Genomic DNA, 22,422 nt, shown 5'->3' with positions numbered 1-22,422 from the left:
ATGTCTGAAATTCAAAGTTTATAATCAACGTATTTTACCAGGTATTATCTACGAATGTGAAGCTTTGGAAATTAACCAAGGTGTTGGAGAATGCAGAAACCAGTGAAGATTTGGGAAACATTGAAAGCGAGCAAATTTCTAGGAGAGCAGATTAGAGTAGGATATACTGTAGAGGTAATAAAAAAGAGGTAATTCGATTGGGCAGGCAAGATAGCCAGGATGAGGGACGGAACAAACGAGTTACTGACTGGACGCCGCGAGATGGGAAGCGTGGAAGAGTGGGACTAGACACGTGGAGAGACGATACAGAGAAGTTTGCAGGAGTGACGTGGTAAATATTAGCGCAGTCGTGGGACTGGTGGAATATGTTTTGGGAATTCTTCGTTCAGCAGTCGACTTTGAAGGGTTGACCTGATATTTCGGGCGTCTGCACCCGACCCATCATATGCTAAAACTAAACAAACATATCTTTCGTTGCTCAGTATTCAGTATTTTTTTTTATTTTATTAATTTATTGATTTACTATTTATGTATTTTATTTATTATTTACATTATTATAGTTTTTATTTATTCATATATTTATTCATTTATTTGTCATTACTATGCTTTTTTCGCATCCGACATAGATGTGGACCAAAAGGTCTCCTGTCGGCATGCTCCACCTGATTTTTTTTTTTTTTTTTTTCAATTCGTAGATTCCCGGTGGTGTAAATCGGAATCGTGCTGGTCTCGCATTCCCTCGGTTGTGTGTTCGAATCCCACACTTTCCTCTGATTCCCAGCAGTAACTGTCACCTGTCCCCAGAGCGCATAATAGGGCATAGGTGATGGCTTCTGCCGTAGGTACTCAGCGCCTCCTGACGTAAACTCCTAACCTAACCTCCCGTTGTTGTTTTTTTTCTTGTTTTTTTTTTAAAGGAAATCTATATACAGGGAACAACATCGAGAGATTTACTACATTCCAGAAAGGTTAATTTTCTTCCATATATTTCCGAAATGTCGCCAGACCATTTCATTCAGCTGAAGGAATCTATTTCCGATTCCAATGCTATATCCTCTCCCTACCGCTATGGATTAAAACCTTTATAATGTCTTTTTTCTGACTGTCGCCATGTGATTTTATTCAATTGCGACAAGTTCATCGATGGGGTCCCACACAGATGAATAAAATCGCTTGACTTTAGCCTGAATAAAACAACACTTGAACTTTTGACCGTAGGGCGTTGATAGATATTTTTTAAACTCCTGAAGAAAATAGTTTGGAATTAGCCAAAATAGAATATATACAACTCGGTATGTATCTGTACTGGAATTATCAGGAAGGTTAATGGGTATAATGAAAGCCTGATGTACAATACTGTACTACAGTACATTTGTACAAAACTGTCAAGTCTGCGTGGTGGACGTACACACCAGAATCCCACGAAAGAGTTGAGATGTTTACATTACATAGACAGCAGCGCCCAAATCTATAAGTCCTCGACACTCTGTATTGGGTCAGTCTATGTTTGCGAAGCAGTTGGTCAAGTGATGCTGAGGGCAATGAGGCTCTTTCAGTATTGGGAAGTCTGGGTGGTGCAGTCATGAGTCTCATGACTTGAATAAAATGTAAAATACACTGTTACTGGTTTGGAAGGGGATTAGAACACTGAATAAGCTGCCTCCCGCTCTCTACATACACACACAATATATATATATATACATATATATATACATGTGTGTGTGTGTATTTATATATGTTAGGCAGTTGTCCTCGCTGACAACGTGCGGCAGCTCACGACGGCTCCCAGCACCACCAGGGCCTAGTGCGAGTCCCCTGGGACGGCCGACCTCACACAGTGCGAGTCCACTGGGAAGGCTGACCTTGCGCATCTGGACGGAGCAATCCCCAGCTGCGATGAGCTGCGGCTCCAGCAACATACGACGCCTCTCCCAGCGGCCGATCAGCGCGTGGGTCGTGACCTGACCCGGTGAATATAAGGCGAAGGGAAATCACCGGTCACTTAAACGCCTTGGAGCACCATGTTACGATCATCACCACCATCCTCACGGTCTTCCACCCCGGCTTCTCTCGTCGTCCCCCTCGAGCAGATCGCCGCGTGAAACTTATCTGCTTCCCTCAGCTGCCAACGCCTGAACGATCCCACTACCGAAGCGACCAGTCTTCTCTTCTCGGCGCCCAGCTGTGGTCCCGCGAGTCGCGCTTGATACCTCCATTCATAGATAACCTGTTCTTCCCCCCCAAGTGTTTGCCTTCCTGCTAGGCCCACGTCGCCCAAAAGTGGGGGGGGTCCCCTCCATATTCTTGTTCCTGACGTGTCAACGTGGGGGTTCCCTGCATCTCAACATACACACACACATTATATATATATATATATATATATATATATATATATATATGGAATCAATCAACTCTCCTGCAGGGATTCGAAAATAACATTAATATTGAACTCCTTAAGGATGCGAGGAAGTCTTACAAGATTTTCATGAAAAGGAAGAACTAAAAGATTTTTCTTGCAAACATTGTCTTTCTGGGATGTAAGACTTCCTGGCTCTATATTGTGCTTTATCTATAATATATTTAGGATATTTCAAGCCCGATGCAATGTCATATATTTTTCTTATTTCTTGGTCTAAAAATTCTGGACTGCAAATTCTATAAGCTCTTAAAAACATGGATGAAAAAACAGAAACTTTAGTATTAATATGATATGCAGAATAGAAATGGACATATGGCAAAACAATGGTTGGTTTCCTAAAAATGACAAACCTAAAACATCTATCATCTAGAAATGATACGAAGAAGAAAATAATGGATGCCTCCCCTTCCTTGATGTCCTCGTCACCGCTCGAAATACAGGCTTCGTCACCACAGTATACACCAAACGGACAAACACTGGACTCTGCTTAAACGGAAATAGCGAGTGCCCGAAGCGCTACCTGCAGTCCACCATCGGCTCTTTCGTTAGAAGGGCCCTCTCACAATGCTCCACCTGGACACAGACCCACCAAGAATTGGAGAGAATCACACAAGTCCTCATCAACAATGCAAATTCAGATGTATCACAAGCAATAGAAACACATTTAACCTCGTCTGCCTACGAGAGAATATATATATATATATATATATATATATATATATATATATATATATATATATATATAATGTGTGTATGCATGTATGTATATATATATATATATATATATATTTATATATATATATATATGTATATATATAGATACATACATACATATGTATATATATATATATATATATAAATACACATATATATATATATATATATATATATATATATATATATATATATATATATAATAAACACACACACACACACACACACACACACACACATATATATATATATATATATATATATATATATATATATATATATATATATATGTTTGAATGAATGAAATTATTCCGTCATTGTTGACACGTCTGAGAATATATAATATAATATACATACACAAACCAACGAAATTACCTATTTAGAATATTTGTTTGGACATTTTCTACGCTCTGAGATCAAGCCGGTATTCCGCGTTTGGTAGTTAAATTTACCTAATTTAGTCTTACATAATATTTTGCGGTCAAAATAATTTTCTCTCCCTTAAAAAACATTCGTATTTCCCGCCAATATCAAAACGATCCTTCTACCATAACGCCTCGTATCGATCGAAGTTGTTATCATATTGCCAACAAATAGTAGAAGGATTAACAGAAATATAAGGTTTCAAGTAAACTCCACACGCTGAAAATATAGATTCAGAACCTCTAACACCACCTAGTGGCGGTGCGGTGAAGTTGTGTTCACCGCGTCTATACGGAGCGCCAAGTGACAGCTGATGCAGACGACAGCAGGCTGGCCGAGTCAGTAATGTAGTAGGAGGCTCGGCGTGTGGTCAGTCGCGCTCCTGCGTGTGGGAACGCGTCTCTTTGTTTGTATTTTGATTCACAAGTGTGTGATCCGTGTTTCTGGTACGAGCATCGCAATTTTTCTTACTTTCTACCTGCATGTGAAGATTAGTTAGTGCACTTCATCAGTTCCTTTTCGCGCGCTTGTACGTTAAAACCATGCGACCAGTATTAGGGGCCAGATCGTGCAAGAGCAGTGCCAGTCCTCGACATTGTTTATCTCGAAGTCGAGACCGCCCGTAAGAGTAGCCAAGAGCCCCGAGGAAGACAAGCTGCAGTGAACATGGCCGAAACGAGAATTCCGAACGACGGCGACTAAGCAGACATGCAGACCTAGCGTTGCGAAGGAAAGCGGGCATATCTAGGGCTCACCAGAAGATGGCTAGTGGTGGGTCTCAAGGCTCGGCAGGACCCATGAGACAGCAAGCTTGCAAGAGTAAGAGCCTGTCGGATTACCCGAGTCTGAGAGATCTGGAGTCGTCACAGGTAAGTCTCAGTCAGCTGTTGAGCCCTGCCGTTCTTGGAGAAACGTGGCTGGAACCTAGGCTCTATTAGTCATCTTATCTTTCATATTACCTTGGTTCCTCAATCGCCTGCGCTTGCGTGGTGGTTCCACCTGCATGGCATAATTAGTAATGTGACTATAATTCTCAGGTGATATACCTTTGTGGAACTGGAGCCTAGCCAGCCAACTTCCCCATCTCAACTGTGGGAGCGGTGGCGGTGAGGGGGGGGGGTGCGTGAACAGTGTTTGGGTGTTGCGTTCGATTGCCAGCGTGATGTTCGAACGGCTTTGAATGTGTCTGCCCAGGCCAGCGTCATGCAGGGACGTAATCTCACCGTTTTATGATATTTGAAAGAAAGCAGAGTTGTGGGAGGAAGTAGATGGGTCATAGGAAGTGAAGTGGCAAAGCTAGCATATTTCGTATGAGGGGGAGGGGGGCTTGCTTGCTTTCTCGGTGGGGGGCCCCATCCAGCAGCATGTCATGAAACCTGTTACCAATTAGCGAGACTTCCGGACATTTAATGAAAACGGTATTGTAGTTCAATAATGTAACATACTAAGTTATGGGTAGCAAATTATGATATATCAAATATTCGATATCAAACAGTGAAGCAGTCGAGTTGGCTCAATAAGCCCTTTGTAAACATATGTTAGTGGAATTTTGTATATAATGGTTATGATTTGAAATTTTATTGATCATGACTTATAATGTTTGATTTATTCATCTTGTTATTCATAGTGTGTTGGCTTTACTTACGACTTAATTTTGTTCTTCTCTATAAAAAAGACTTCGGTTCCCTTCTACGGTTCATGTTGTTCTAAAAATAGATAGATATATATATATATGACACGTGCCCCTCCATCTCCCCCACCCCCCCATGTGTATCCCGCAGGGCAAGTATGTGTAAATGGGTGATTGTTTTAGACTGTAGTTTACCAGGTCTTTTATCCCATTGGACACTTAGGGCTGGTCATGATAATGGGATTAGTGTGAGGCTGGGTCTTGGTAATTGTCACCTTGGATATCAACGGTTCTGTGTTGCCTTGCGGGACACCGTGATAATCAAATTATATTATCTTTGGTCAAACGTTCCCAGAAAGGTGCACAACCAGTATATTTTCATTTATTAATTTATTTATTTGTTTGATCATTTATTTATTCATTTATTTATGATTTATCAATTCATCTATCTTCCACTAATTTGTCTTGTACCATAATTTGAACGCTTTTTCGTTCAGATCCTATTCAAATTATCCTCGTTTTTCTTACTGTCTGAGTGTCTCTTGATGTGCATATGTAGGTCTATCGGTTGACCTACATAGCAAGCATTTAAATGTGTTTGTGTTGGCTTCAGCGTATACATCTAAATGCAAACCTCCTTTAGTTTAATTTATGCCAACCATGTGCGGGACACGCGTTTGTATGCGATTCAGACTAACTCCACAATAATTTAGTTTTATTCACATCACACCCGCATACTGGCCCCTACTCCGCCTGCTGACTCAGCAGTCCTGAGTTTGTGCCTTCACGTGGCAGAAGTGTATCACGACACTGTGTGTGAGAGATGAAGTGTAATGTGATTGCAGTGACTGACGAATATATACAGTTTGCATACAAGCTTTAGGAGTAAAGTGTGTCTGTGTGTAATTTACCATGGTATTGGATCATGTGCTAGTCTCGTGGTCGACAGCCTTCATATTTCGGGATGAGAGCCCATACAGTCCGATTCCTGGGTGAGTTGCTATTCACCACGCTCCCGGATCACGTGTCGGTCTCGTGATCGACAGCTATTACCCTCTTGGATGAGAGCTCAAAGATCGTATATTGCCTGATGTATGGGAAATGTGACCTAAACACGTATGTATACCCCAGTTTGTATGTGTGTGTGTGTGATTCACAGTGGTCTTGGATCACGTGTAGGTCTCGTGGTCGACAGCTATTACCATCGCGGATGAGAGCTCAAAACTCGTATATTGTTATGTGTGAGGGGGTGGGGGAGGGTTACCTAATTGTAGCACACGGGGTTGGAGCTATGGTCGTGGGTTCCCGTCTCTTTTTATCTCCACTTATCAAACTTTGGCTTAGATTGGTGTATTGTTGGTCTTTGTTCTCTCTCTCTCTCTCTCTCTTACACAGATTGAAGTATCTGTGTGGAAAACTATCCTTCTCAATATCTTTAAACAGTTTGTCGTCTTGAACTTTTTACTTGCCCTCCCATGCCATATTAACAGTTCCTCTCCGTCCATTTTTCTGTTACTTATTCTGTTCTAAATGTCGCTATCATAGCACCTTTCTCTTCATTACTATGAGTAGTATTTTTTTTCCATCTGACCAGCATGGTTGGAAGTCATTCCAGTTGCTGCATATTTCAGTCTGGGTCGGATCAGATTTATATTGTTTCATATTTCTATATAAGGATATGTCAGTCATGTCTATTGGTATTTTATGTCTTTCTCATCATTATGTTTATATTTACCAATCATAAATAACCTTCAAAGTAGTCCAGTTTATTTCAGACACAAATAAAGCAATGAATAGTTTCTCTTTAGATCGAGATTTTTCGATGTATCCCAATTAATTAAGGTTGGTCATCGTACAACTAGATCGAGATTTTTCGATGTATCCCAATTAATTAAGGTTGGTCATCGTACAACGAAATGATTAGAGATTGAGTAGCCTTTCGTGATATCCGATGACCTTGTGGTAAGCCATAGACAGAATGATGCCGCAGATTCTCTGTCGGCTTGGTCCAACGTGCTCGTTGCTCAGCACATCTCCACAAATCACATACTTTTGTGGGCACTAGAATGATACATCAAAACTGTGCCCACACTCCTTTCGTTGTTGGGTATTTGATAGACCTCTGTATGCCGTGGATTCGGATACAAATATTTTTGTAAATGAAATTGTGTTAATACAACAAAAACAACAAAATCAATTTGCATACTTCAAATAAATCAGGTTTGGTGAGATTTTTCGTAATGGGCTTTCCCTTTTAAAGTAGCCCCTTGCATATGCTAATGCTATAGCAACGAAAACCCATTCTTCGAACCTGTTTTTTACAGTAGTGATGTCTGGCAATCATGAAACGGTAGACTAAGGTCGGGAGTGCAAGAACAACGTGATTTATTTACATAAGTAGGTTGTTATTTTCTTATGCTCTTCCATTTTCCCTACCTTCAATTTGTACATAGACACACGTGAGAGATATAGAGGGACTTGTTTTGCTAAATGCAAGCCTCAAACAGCAGTAAAGGGAGGAATAATGTTTATTTTATAAAGTATAGATCGGTCCCTACAAATTAACATATCGATGGAAGCCGTTTGGTCGCCATGCCTTGGTTACGATGTTGCCACGATATCTGCGTGGGAATTATTTTACTTGTGCTCCCACACTTTCAAGCTAACACTTTTCCTTGATTGATATATATCGTTATATCATACGAACTTACGCAAATCAAACGATATTCTGTGTTCGCGTGTACGGAGGAGAGTATGCCGGTATGTATGCAAAAAATAACATGTAGGCAATGTTGATTACGTGTTACCGTACTTCTGGAAGAAGACGCCGTTGACGTATTACGGGTACCATAATTTAATTTTACTTTCAAACTCGTTATAGAGGTCATGGTTACTGGTGTAGGAATACATAGGTGATCAGCAACACACGCCTTATGTTACATACCTTACAACATTATCAGTTGTATCCAGCTTAGTTTACAAAACCGACATATTGTGAATTAGCAAGTGAAGTGGATATAGTGAAAAACATGGATGCAGTCTTGAACGATATGAAGTTGAACTTTTGAAAAGGTGATGAAAGTTACTGTAGTGAACTTGTAATTTGTAGGTAATGCATGAAATTATGAAATCAGGATAAGGGAAATTGTAAATACACGGATCTATGATAGGACACTTAGGCTGTCTCACTGCCCAGCGTCGGCGTTGCGGCTTGTTGTAGATTCGTTAGACTGGAAAGGTTATGATTATTATAACCAGGAGGTGTTGGCTGATGTATAATATTCTGGCTATCGCCATGTTATTATATTAAGCTAACTGAAGTTGCCCATAATGTGGCCGTCTCTGGGTTTACATCTTGTGTGGAGAACGGAAGATAAAACAAGGACTTGGAACAAAATCGCCCGATTGGAGCAAGCGCAAGTAAAACAAATGAGAGCAATTGCCATTTCCTCCTCCTCCCTCTTCCCCCAACTCTCGTTTCACCTGCTCCACTGCCTCTTAAAGTTCTTATGGGATCGGTTGTTTTTCATTTTCAGTAGCCTCATTTTCATTGATGATTGTTTGCATCTGGGATATTCAGTAAATCGGAAAAATATAATCATCATTCTTATTTTCTTAAAGAATAGGTTCTTGGCATTGACCATGTAGAGTTTATTATTATTATTATTTTCGTAAATGTTTGGGGCTTGGAATTTAAGAGATGCAAAAACGAGAAGTAGTGTGAGAATTGAGGAGAGGGGGGGTGGAAGGCTGACGGATAGGGTTGATGAAAGGTTATTGGGATGGTTCGGGCACATGGAAAGAATGAATAAAGAAATATTAGCAAAAGAGGTGGGGAAAGGAGAGGTGGATGGAGTGAAGTTCAAGGGACGCCCGATGATGAGATGGATGGATGGGATGATAGGGGCTTTGAACAATAGGGGGAAAGTCTGTTGAGGAAGGAAGGGAGAAAGCAGGAGATAGAGGTGAATGGAGGATGGTTGTGTGTGGATATTTTGACGCAGCCCCGCCTTCTCTATTTTCCGCATGAGGGGACTGGGAGGGGGGTTATGAGCTGTGTCTCGCTGCATTGCTTCTGACCTCGGGCACTGAGCAAGGGACAAGGATGACTCTTCATCCACGAGGAGCCAAGATAAGATGGAAACAAAGGTGGATGGGAGTGGAATGGGTAGGAGTGGGTGCATGCCTTTGACTTGGCTAACCATCTTATAGGGGGGAAAAAGCTCTTGGTATAGACATAGTAATTTGAACATCTTCATCCAGTTGCTAGCATTTTTTTTTTTACATCAATCTCCGAGATTTAGGTTCGGACTTTCAGCCAATTTGTAGATGCACTTTGTTTCTCTGTAATGGATTGCTAAACTGTGCACTAACTCGGGGTACTATTACTTCTATATCCGATTTTTTTTTTCTTTCCGCTTGTCTCAATAGCACAATCTGTGATGCCTTTTTGTAAAGTATCTGGTAAGTTTCATGAGTTGCATCTTCAAGGGTGCTCCCTTCTTTAGTTATCCTCTTTAATTTGTCTCTTGAAGTCATCTGTTACTTCGTTAGTCTTTAACTTTTCGACACATAATCTGGTGCGTTTGATTAATTTGGGTCTAATGTCTTGCGATCTTCAACTCCGAGTCAACAGAAAACGAGAATACCGCTGTGACGTCATCAAAACTTCATTTGTCGGTTGACAGGGAAAGGTGAATCATGGATTTTCTGTCATGCTGCTGCAGTCCTCGACTCTACTTCATATATGTGTCATTAGTGGTACTTGAAAAAATGCTTATTATTCTAAATATATTTCGAACGCGAAAGTCTAGTGTTGTTTCTCTATCGGCATTTATGTCAGTACGCTGGGATTTCTTAGACCCTTCATGATGAAGAAAAAAATAGCTTGTGCGAGTTTTAAACTAATGTTCTTCCCCGGAGAGATTACAGAAAGAATAGTCATTCAAGTAGTCGTGTAGACTATTCATCTAGAGGTGCCTCCTCCCTCGTTGTGTCCTCTCGTTGCCACACTTAATCACCCGTATGTCCATTCATATCGCCCATTATTATTGTAGTATGTCTTAGTGATGTACAGTCTAGGGCAATTTCTAGTTTCTCATAGAATTTTTCTTCTCGTTGTATTTTATTTCCTTTTGAATCATATAGACTTCAATGGTCCCGGGATGAAGTAATAACAGTTTCAATTATGTTTTCATGGGGGGATCAATCTGGCCAGTACTGGATTTGCAGTGTAACGCCATATTGTATATTTAGTATTCCCTTTACTATTAAACACAAAGTCGTGGCGAATATTTGTTCATTTAGCATTTCCTTTACTAATAAGCACAAAGTCGTGGATAATATTTGTTCATTTCTCTTCATTTATTCTCGTCACTTTTTCTCCTTCAGTTGAACAGTTAAATATGTGCTCCCAACCTGTACCGTACTAAACACGGCAAAATAAAATGCCAACAAACTCTTGTGCATTCAGACTAAGGTAATTTGAATATTTAGTGATGGAATATGTTTTGTTCGAAATTTATTTTGTTGTTTAGCACGGTGGGGGGGGGGGGTGACCATATCGAGTTTCCAGACGTCTCTGGACCACGTCTAAACTATCCACGATGTAAATGATATTCAATTACGTTACACTGTAACAAAGAAGGCTTAAAATCGCTGTGGCCTTCCCTCAGCTAATTAAAATGGTCTATTAGAACAAAGTCTGTGATCTGTGTCATCGCAGGAAAGGGGTTAAGCTTAATTAAGTTTATTTAAACCGTCAGAGCGAGGTTCTGTCTCCATAGGAATAAAATCTTAAGTTGGCGGGGAAAGAATCAATCATGGCGGAGAAGGGTGCCAGATGTATGAAGACTCGTACTTTTGACATCTTTCGCGAATGAAGAGATACATAACCGAATCGCCTGTCTTTAGCCAAAATAAAACAAAAATAGCCTCTACCCTGTCGATGGGTACCAAGATTTTTCATACAACAAAACATTGCCACAGGTAACCATTGAATCCATGACGATGTCAGATTCAGAAAAATATTAAAGAAAAAATATGAACACAGCTGAATGAAATCGTCGGGCGTTAGGCAAAAGGGGGAAGAGTTTCTGGACTGGACACTGGTCCCGCACCATGAAACAGTTGATAAATGTCTATCGGGATGGAAATTATTAAAAGAAATGTTGGAATTCGTAATGATTAATGTTTTTTTTTTATAATATACGGAGCCATTAGTCGTTTCGGTGCGTGGTCAATTGCCCCATGTATCTTTCGAAAATATTATTTTGTGTCTTATTGTATATTGTCGTATAGTGAAGAATTTAACGTGTTTAAAATTTTATTAGTTATCTCCCACTGTACATGTGCTTTGGCCAGTCATCACAAGACTTTCAAATATGAAGTATGATGAAATCCGGACACACTGGGCGTACATACATGCATACATTCAGAGCGTCGTGCGTTCTTACATCGCCTCTGAGATCGATAATATTCGCGTTTTGCATTGTATGACGCCAGCTGGGTGGGTGGGTACGGTGGGGAGCCAACCAGCGGCGAAACGCTCATCTGTCGTCTGCCCATCCCCTCATCCCCCATTGGCCAGGTCTGCCCCGCCTTGTCCCCCCTTACAACCCGCCCTAGCGACTCAGCCGGATCGTGCATTTAATCACTTCACGCAGTCCATTAAGTAGACTCGATTAATTAACAGTAATAATCATTATAAACCAGTTAACCTATTATGTAATAGGTGGGCCGTTATATTTTAATTTAACTGCCTATCTCGATCAATAGCCCCATATTAAGAGACTTTTATTCTGAAATGGGATTAGGCATCGAGGTCCATTGATGGCGGGAGGCAAGAAACGGCTCTTTGGCCGTTGCTCTTGGGGATTGGATAAGCCATTAGTAGCAATTTGGTGTCCGGTACATCGAATTACAGCGGACTCTTGGGGATGGCAGTAGACCCTTCCGTCGCAGCTGTTCCAATTGGGGTCAAGGGATCAGGGGGCCTACCACCATGATTAGGTGAACAGTTTCCCAAGGAAAGTATTTGTTATTGTTAAATTCAGTACTTAAGGTCGCAGCGTTAGTTTTTGTTATTAACAATAATGATATTATTATTATTAGTATGTTTATGCCAGATCTATCAGCGAGAGGTTGATTATAAACAATACCGTGGAAATTGAACGTTTTAATTTTCATACTGTCTTTTTTCTGGGACAATGAGCAGCAAAATTCGTTTGCATTTTCCAGGCCGTTATTAGCATTTTTATAGGGAAGCCATGAAAGCTGCATGGAATATTGCAAATTTTACGTCATGATGCACAATGCACTGCTAAAATTAATCTTCATAACTGATAAATAGGGTGAAATCTGGGGGACGGGGCAAATGATGACATATAAACTTCCTTAAAAGTGACAGCTGCATTGCAATGCTGAAGAAGAATCGAGTATTTACTGGTTCATTGGTACGTAGTCGGTCGCCATTTGATCATCGTGTGTTTCTACTGTAGATCACAGGATAAGGACTTGATTGCAACCATCAAGACTTTGTAGTTAACTAGTAAATTATCTATCGAGTTTTCAAGCCAGTACCTATATCATCTCTCCACAACTTCATACAGAAAACGGAACAATTCACCAAACAATAATTACCTTTGACTAGTTAAACCAACATTTGAAATATATGATACACATGACACAAAATTGTCCACAAGGATATAAGTATTGATAAATTAGACCAAATTATATGGCGTTTCCAAGCATGAATAACCGTCTAACCTCACAGTCTCATGCTTAAATACTCGAAAACGGTTTTGAGGAAACTGTGAAGCAAATAAAAATGTTTAATGTATTCACTGTATCGCCGCGATGAAAAGCCATCCATTCGTTTAGGAATCCTCTTGGGACAATAATGATCCGGTATGAACTGGTACAGAGATGAAATGGATGAAATTAACGAAACTGGAGAAGACTTAATGCATTGAGTGAATTTTCCTTAACTCAAGATCTTAGGCACAACACATACTATTTACTACGATAAACTATAAACGTGATGTGTTAATAATTTGTTTAACCAATTTCAAAAGGGAAAGAAATTTTCTGGAGTGGAGAATACACTGGCCCCGCACCATGAAACACGGTTGACGGGTAAATTAAGAACTTCTGCAAGGTAACGCTCAGGCTTTTGTTTTTGGTATCTGGCATGATGAAGTGTAATGGAGGACTGGAATATTTGGCAGACACATCAGGCAACTTGTGGCCGGAACTATCATTCTTGTCTTCCGTATTAAAAGCCCGTTAAGGTTTGAGTCAGAACATTCGTATTTGGGAGCGTATTCAGGCCATGGATATTTACGATGCTGTTATGGACAGCTGGGAAGAAGACCAAATTTGGATGAGGACTAACCGTGGGCCAAAATGTGTGCGATGGATTTCTGTAGCAAGTATCGTGAGGCAACTTTAAATTCGTGTGGGGACTTACTTCGGACAATGGAGATGGTAAAGCGTCAATGTTCTCGCATTTCACTTGCACGTTAATTAACTACAGCTAATTGGATTTACGAGTGGAGGTGTTAGTTCATACAGTAGCCGCTAGGTGGATACAACTCGTGTATCTTCAGCTTTTCTTCAGTAATAAAAAAAGATCTGGCCACTGAGTGTGTTTCAAGCCAACAAAATGAGACAGTGTATCAGTATCCTGGTTAAAGTTGACAGTCTATCCTCATCTATTACCAAAATTGACAAGAATAACACTCCCTTTACTCAAATACACTCGTTAGTTTTAATCTGCCACTAAGGGCTCAATTTTCCTAGCTAGCCCAGTCAGAGAAATCAAGTAAATGAAGAGATCTTATAGAAAGAAGTATTTAGATTGTATAATTATATTCGAAATTTTCAAATACGGGCATAGGAATTCTGTATATAAATCTTATATGATATTTTCTAGTCTTTACTAGGTTAATTAAGAATTGAAGTAACAGTTAGGAAATTAAAATTAAACATTTTATTTTGACTATACTGTGTTATCTGTATCAGTTGTCTACAATCATATTATTTACAGATGTACATTTCAATTATTTACATAAATTTGATCATTCTTTAAAAATATACCGAAATGATAATTTCGAAATGAAAGGTATAGGTTCTTTCAACTGATCATTCAGATGATTACACACATTAAACAAGAAAAAATATATTTACTTCTGTAAGACAATTAAAGTAAATACAATGTATATACATGAATTAAAAGCTACCTTTTCAAGCTAATTCAGAATTCATCATCAGAACTTGGAATATTGTTGGACTCATTGCTTTATATATTTTTATTCCCATCTTGAGAGGAGGAGTTGTGGTCACAATCTTTACATTATTGACAAAGGTCAGTACAGGGCAAGTTTCTTTTCCTGCAAAATCAAGTCTGATCATTGCATGGACTCTCCTGATATTTATACAGAATATCCATGTTTACCTCATATGGAGATGGAGTTTAACATCCACATATTTGCTGAACACTACTCGTACTCCATCTTCTTATTGCCAGCCATGATTTGAAGGATTGGGTACATTTATATTTATTTCCAAACAGCTGTGAATAGCAAGCTGATGCGATGATCGTCTTGAATGCTGTTTTAGACTATCAGCATTAAGGGACAGAACCTTGTCAGATTGACCCAAGAAACTAAAGATGTTAAAACGAGTATCATTTACCTTTTGGTATTCTGTTTGGTTGTATAGGTGACAGACAAACTCCTGTAGCTCAGAGAACAAATCCTCTGGAAGATCCCAGTACGCACCCAGCCTCCGAAAACAATTAACTGCTTTCTCAGAATCTAATATTAACTAGAGGGGTTTCACTTTACTCTTACCTTGAAACGAGCTGATGGTGTTACATGCAGTGAAAACATGTATGCCAGTAATATTACGGCATCTACCAGGACCTGGGTGTTGGATATGTGAGATATCGCCAGCCTCATAAAGTAAGTGCCTAAGTCATTTGTCCAACTTGTCAGAAAATCGAAAAAAAAAGTTTTTCTATTTTATAAATGTACGTAATGTTCCTCCTAACGTAGTTTTAACCTACTCAGACACAAAATAAAACATTGGGAATTGTACCACAAGGAGTAGTGAAAAATTTATTTAGAAAAAAAAAGACGAAAAATGGCTTAGGCAATTACTTTACGAGGGTGACGATATATTAATGATGCCTCTATGAGTACCAAACCTAGTTTAGAAGTACAAGTAACTATCAATACAATGGTACAATCCAACAGCTAAGACCATGTCGTCTGTATCAGTACTCACTATAACACTATCCTGATAAAGAGGTGAAGCATGGTTAGCATGCAAAAACAGCATTGCATCTACCTCTTTGTGATTACAACTTAGATCACTAACTTTAGCCATACGTATAGAGATACCATTAGGGAAAGAAAGGCTGTGACATTTGTTACCATGAGCAACAAATAGTGACATTTTTTTCCAGAATGAGTACAGAAACTCGATCAGCTTTTCCTTGTTTTTTCCACTTGACAAAGAAATGTCTTGGCACCTTTTGATCAGGTTCTGTGACCTTATATATCTTAACTCAGTTTGAGGCTCTTCTGTCCTGCTCAAGATGGGAATGAAAATCTATCCAGTAACGAATCCGACGATATTGCAAGTGACGATGAATTCTGAATTAGCCTGAAAATGTACTGTTTTTAATTCATGTACATATATTGTATTTGCTTTAAATGACTTACAGAATTATATACCTGTATTTGTTAGATTAATGTATGTACTTACCTGAATATTCAGTTGAAATAATCCCTGGACCTTTCATTCAAAAATGTTAATTTCGGTATATTTTTTAAGGAATTGTTAAATTTAAGTAAACAATTGAAATGTGACAATAATTGGTATAGATAACACAGTATAGTCTAAATATTTTTATTCTTAATTTCCCAATTTGTACTTTTTCAATTCTGAATTGACATAGTGAAGACTAGAAAGCATCATACAGAATTTCTACGCATGAAGTAGAGAAAAATCGAATAAAAATATGCAATTTAATTACTTCTTTCAACAAGATTTTCTCATTTTCTTGATTTCTCTGACTGGGAATTGAGGCCCTGGTGACGGAAATTAAAACTGACGAGTGCATTTTAGTTGGGGGGAGTTATTCTTGTCGATTTTGGAAATGGATGAAAATGGACTGTGAACATTAACCAGGATATTGATATATTGCTATCTTGTAGGCGTGAAACACACTCGGAGTGGCCAGATTTGTTTTATATTGAAGAAAAGATTATACGCGAGCTGTAGCCACCTAGCGGTTACTGTATGAACTAACACCTCCACATGTAAATTTAATTAGTTGTAGCTAATTAACTTGCAAGTGAAAATGTGAGAACACTGACGTTTTAGCATCACTATGGCTCAAAGTAATTGTCCATACAAATTTAAATTTGCCTCGCGAAAGATGCAACGGAATTTCTTTAAAGTGATAACACGTGGCGTTATTGGAACTTGTTTAATATTTGTAGAGCAATGGGCCATGAGTATTTCGAAATACCAGTAGTGGGTTGTGGTTTCAAAATGTTGAAAACCACTGGTCGAAGTCTGCTGCTTGTAACTCGACAAAAACGTGTTGACAACTGGTAGTCTGGCAGTGCTTTTGTTGCATCGGAGGAAAACGCACAGTACATAAAGCGACAATATTGTCTTGTCGAAAGCAACATTTCTCCTGGTCGTAAATAGATTTTGACATACTTGATGAAGATGCATTTCCACCGAGAATAGTATGGAACATATTGTTGGTGTTCTGTCGGTGGAAACACAATTTAAAATAAAACAAATGTAAAACCATGCCCTTTTTTTCCAAGCCGTTTGTTTTAATATCGGTCTGAACGCGCGTTTTTCTCGGATGGACTATACTACATATTCGAGTGGTTGGGAAAAACCCTGCCGTTAGAAGAATAATGATACTTCGCGGGTGGGAAAGGATTGTGAGGTAGGCGGACCAAACAGAAGGAGGCGGGTGGGAGCATTATGTGGGTTTTGAAATATTTGGGAGGTCGCGCGGGAAGGCAGCGGGCGATGTTTACGAACTAAGGAATAATGTAATTATTATTATTATTATTATCGTCATTATCGTCATCATCAATACCAATATCAATATCAATATCAATATCAATCAATCAATCATTATTATCAGGAGGTGCTCAGATAAGAGGGAGGGTGGAGGGGTGTGGAGTGTATTCTGGGATGGAATGGGTGGAAATGATTTTATGCCTTTCCCTTTTTGGCTACCTCCCTTGTAAGGGGAAAAAGTCCTTGGTATATCTATTATTATTATTATTTTATGCATAGGGGGACGGAGAGGGAGGTCACCGATTTAATGAAGCGGCCTTGCTGTGGATGTGCTGTGTCTTGCGACACTGCTTCTGACCCAGGGCAGTGGACAAGGTGCAGGGATGACCCGTCATCCAGGTGATAAGATAAGAGTGAGGGTGGAGGGGAGTGGAGTGTATTCAGGGATGGAATGGGTGGGGATGATTTTATGCCTTTTCCTTTTTGGCTACCTCCCTAGTAAGGGGGAAAAAACCTTGGTATATGTATGTATCTATAATTATTATTGTTATTAGCGTCATCATCATCATCGATAATGGTAATGATAAAGATAATGATAATAGTAATCGGAAATTCCACGGGGCACATGCTATCGTAAACACCATTACCATCAGGAATGTCTGGTTTGAGGTTTCGTCTGTTCTTGTATGCACCAGTTAGTTATTTGATCCCTCTTTCGCAAACAAACGCAGGTACGGATTCGTGTGTATATTTGCAGAGGCCTGCCCGACTCTACATTAAATTATATTTATATAAGTGTGCGTATTATATACGTGTGCGTTTAGTATGCGCATGTACACTTGTTTTGTTTATAACTGTTATATAATGTTTATTCAGTATTTCGACAAGCGACGTGTGTATTGATCAAATGCTCATTGATATGTTTTAGAAATTGAACAAATATATAAATTAATTTGGAAGTTCACGCCTAGTTTGTGCCTCTTGTTCACACAATTTAAATTCTATCCTGTGGCGTACTTTTCTTTAAAAAAATATATATAATAATATGTGGACGTTTGGCAAGTGGCCTCGAACTAGCAGTGGCTCAAACCGTCAGCGATTTTCATCATCGGAATTATAATTTTCGCGAGCTCTGTCAACTTTAGTGTGTGTAAATATTGTTAAATATACAGACCCATGTTTCTCTTAGTTCTCGATTCAATGACAATTTGCCGAATAACCTGCATTTGATGTCTGATGCATTTGCAAGTGCATTGCATATGAAATGGAATTCGTGTTTTCATATGTTCAGATTTGAAAAAAAAGACGAAAACAAGTATAATGGAATTTCTTTTCTTATGGAAGTGACTACACGAAAGAGAAGTGGAAATATGTTGTACCGGTTTGGCATTCGCGCCGTCTTGGTTGCTGAATTTTGGATAAACGATGTGGCATCGTTTTGCACTCTTGCCATCCGGTGGTCCCCACGCCGTTTATTTTCTTGTATGCTGAATCCTGTTGGCGTGTAGGTAATACACCAGTTCCCATTTCGTCTATCATTTTGGCCAGGTAGAAAGGCTGCTAAAGAATTGTAATTTCTGCAAAATGTGCAACAAATACATCTGGAGAACATGACTGGATATTTTTTTAACGGCTCGCCCGTTGTCATTCTTTTGTTTTGATTTCTGCTTGCCTGAACCTGTGTTACATAAACAATATTTAGATTGCATTTGGCTATTGTTTTCAATCCGAACTCGCTTCTAATCGTTTCACAATAATTTCACAGCGTTTCTTTGATTTTTTTATACCTTAGTGCTTCAGTTTTGTTAAATTGTAGACGTTTCACACAGCTTGGAAAATATTCTATGCTTATTTGTTATTTCAAAATTCGTTGTATACTTTCGCGCTCTATCATTTTACACACACACACACACACACACACACACACACACACACACACACACACACACACACACACACACACACACACACACACACACACACACACACACACACACACACACACACACACACACACACACGTATATTTTCATTAGTTCAGGTTTACTTTCGATCAGTAGCTCCTCCCTCAGTCTTGTCCCCTTACATGCCTCCACCGCTGATCTCCCCCTCACCAGCACATCTTGTCCGTGGCTGTTACCGCAACCGATGTACATTAATTTCTCATTCCCTACGCCAAGGCACCTTCGCTTCTCCTTCCCTTTCTTCCGCTCACGGCACTGATCGCTTGAGCCCCATTTCTTGCCCTTTCGTCTCCTTCGACTTAGCCTATCACGGCTCGCTTCCCCCTCTCAAGCCCCCCACCCCCACCCCCAACGCGTTTCCCTTACCGACCAGGTGGGCTGAAATTGTGGCTTTGGTAATTTGATATGACTAGGGTAATGCGTTCCGTGAATCAGGCTATTCCTTCTGGACCAAGCCGGCATCGCTGGTTATTGATTATGACCTATAATATTCATTCATGCATATTGTCAGGAAAGCAGTTTGTCCAACATCGGCGCCGTCTTGTGATGTTCTCTTTGCTGGCAACTGTGCGGGTTTGTTGTCCATGAACTGTATATTGATCACTCTTGCCGAAGACGTGGTTTCGTCCGTTTGGTTTTGTTACTCTCTACGATAGACGCTTCGCAAATTGAAGTTGCGTTTGTGCAGGTAATTGTAGGAGTTTGATGTTCTTTTGGTTTATTCCCATTGTCTTCGCGTCGGGCCGTGTTTTCCTTTTCACGTTCGTAAGTTTTTTTTTGTGGTTTTATGTTAGTTTTCCATTTGCATTTTATTATCAAGTGATATGTTACCGTCATTTGACTGAGAAATTGCGACACCAGGAGTCTGTGATCCAATCATTCGTTCAGTCAGTCAGTCTCCCCGTGAGTCATTGTTATACTTGCATCAAAGATGCAAAGCCTTGGAGGTGAGTGTGTGTGTGTGTGTATTCGGGAGCAGTAAGCGTGGATCAACGTGACTGTTAAACTGAGTAAGTAACAAACACATCTTCTCCATGTTTCGTTTAAGTCGAGTCACTTCTGTAGATATACTCCGAAAGAAAGCACACACATTCAAACGAAATGTTTTTTATTAAGCGTGTCTCGAATGACGGAAGACAAGTGAAAGAGGACTTGCTCAGTCATTAAGTGGTTGGATTATGTAGTTCAGCTGTGGGTGTGTTGGAAGGTATTGTGATGCTGATATTAAAAGTTCTAAGTATAGATAAGAGGAGTTGGTGTGTGGTAATGTTATAGATTTAGAGGGAAAGTTTTATGGAGCTAATCTAGTATCGATGGATTCTTAGTGTGCCACAGATTATCCCAAGTTGGTCCACTAACTGAAATATAGTGGTAGTTAGTGGATGCAGGACGATATTTCATGTGTTGAAGTGATTTCTGGGAAGCCAAAGAACAGGAAGGCATAATATGAGTTGGTGTGTGGTAATGTTATAGATTTAGAAGGAAAGTTTTATTGAGCTACTCTAGTGTCGATGGATTCTTAGTGTGCCACAGATTACCCCAAGTTGGTCCACTAACTGAAATCTAGTGGTAGTTAGTGCAAGACGATATTTCAAGTGTTGAAGTGATTTCCGGGAAATCAAACAACAGTAAGCCAAAAACATGGGACACGAGGAAACGGGTTGAGATCCCCTGCGATAGACTTTGCACGTTTGTTGACGTCACGTGGAAGTCGAGGTCTGTCATTGGACCTTTCGCTCATCTGTTCTCTTGACAGACTGATGGCGTCACGTGACGTCATGCGCCATCTGGTGCGAAATGTTGGTCCCGTGTGCGCACGCCTCCATCTTTGGATCTTTGTCTTGGAGAAAGATTGGGTTGTGTTCAAGGTGTTATATATAATGAATTGAATAGTGAATTAAACCACCTTAGGATATATAACATGTTCGACATACCCCTATGTGATCGAACAATACGCTCACTTTACAACTATAGCATCGTCGTACAGTGCGTGTGTTCAGCTCACTGCAGGACCACCGGTCTCTCCTTTGGGGAACAATACAACCACGGTGGGTTGGTCTGGCTAGGTAAAGGTGTATGGATGGTGCAGTGTGTAAATTCTGGATGAAAAATAATGTTCATGTAAATGGATCCACTCTCCTTTCTAGCCCAATCGAGTCGACTGGATGGGTCGTATTCAATTTGTAAACTCTCTTACCTGAGGGACAAAAGAATTTTATTATTATATATACCGTATGTATTTTCCGGCTGAGTTTTGTAAGGCTGCTGGGCATCTGCGAAGGTGGAGGGCCCGTTTGTAAGAATATTGAGCGTGCGTGTGTGTGTGCGTATATGTATATATATATAATATGTATATATATATATATATATATATATATGTGTATATATATATATATATATATGTATATATATATAATATGTATATAACCCATATATATTTAGATTTTTCCAGTGACGTATATTTTCTCTGTATACGATGTTACGTAATATTTTACAATTCCTTTCAACGCCATTCCTTTTGAAGATCGAGAATACTGATTCTGTGACAGCTTAATTACCATGTAAAGTTTCAGGATATTGCAGGTTGTTTAAACAGGTTTCTGAAATACTGAGGTGATGTACATGTAGGTTAGGGCTGTTGAGTGGGTTACGTAGCCACCAACCCCCATTTTTCCGGTCCTCAGTGATGATTATATTGAGTATAGGATTATTTTGTTCTTTCAACCAGATCGGGCTCAAGTTTGAAAGAGGTACATATCAGGTCAGTCAGCATAAAGTCAGTATAAAGCATGAGACATGCTTCAAGGGGGGTTAAGGTGTGGCAGGGCTTCAAGGAGCGAGGTAGGATGTAGCAGGGCTTCGAGGAGTGGAGTAGAACGGCTGGGCTTCAAGGGCGTGGGGGGTGGGTGGAATAGGGGTGACAAGGTTTACACGAAGTTGTGCAGCTTTGGTCCATGACCCTGTTTACGTAATCCTCCCCGAAGTCCAAGTTCCTCCTCCCCAAGCCCACCAAAGCGGAAGGGTGTGTCTCCGTGCTGGAGCGAAGAGCGGAGTGTCACAGGGTACAGACTTCGCTCCGGGGTTTGCCAAAGGGTCCCCGGAGGAGGACCCGGTTCAGGATATTCGAGTTTCACTTCACTAATGGTGTTTTGGTCCTCGGGGGGAGGTGGGGACGAGCTCGAAGGGGGTCAGGGGTTCGTGTTCAGACTGTG

At 39.9% G+C, this 22,422-nt stretch overlaps 1 protein-coding gene across 1 annotated transcript in view; it reads left to right on the top strand.

Annotated features, from left to right (window-relative positions):
* The first annotated feature begins 3,915 nt into the window (after nt 1–3,915).
* The window catches only part of ssp6 (PDZ domain-containing short spindle 6), a 223,807-nt gene continuing 205,300 nt past the window's right edge, over nt 3,916–22,422 (top strand). The window contains exon 1 of the mRNA XM_076190380.1: nt 3,916–4,425. Within this exon, the coding sequence (XP_076046495.1) occupies nt 4,318–4,425 (108 nt within the window). The 5' untranslated portion in view covers nt 3,916–4,317. The remainder of the gene's footprint in view (nt 4,426–22,422) is intronic.

Source organism: Oratosquilla oratoria, chromosome 9 (genome assembly GCF_046742065.1).
Source record: "Oratosquilla oratoria isolate Oo_2021 chromosome 9, ASM4674206v1, whole genome shotgun sequence".
In the NCBI taxonomy this organism is placed as follows: Eukaryota; Metazoa; Arthropoda; class Malacostraca; order Stomatopoda; family Squillidae; genus Oratosquilla; species Oratosquilla oratoria.
Note: the sequence above shows the minus strand (reverse complement) of the source record. Positions and strands in the feature narration are given on the sequence as shown.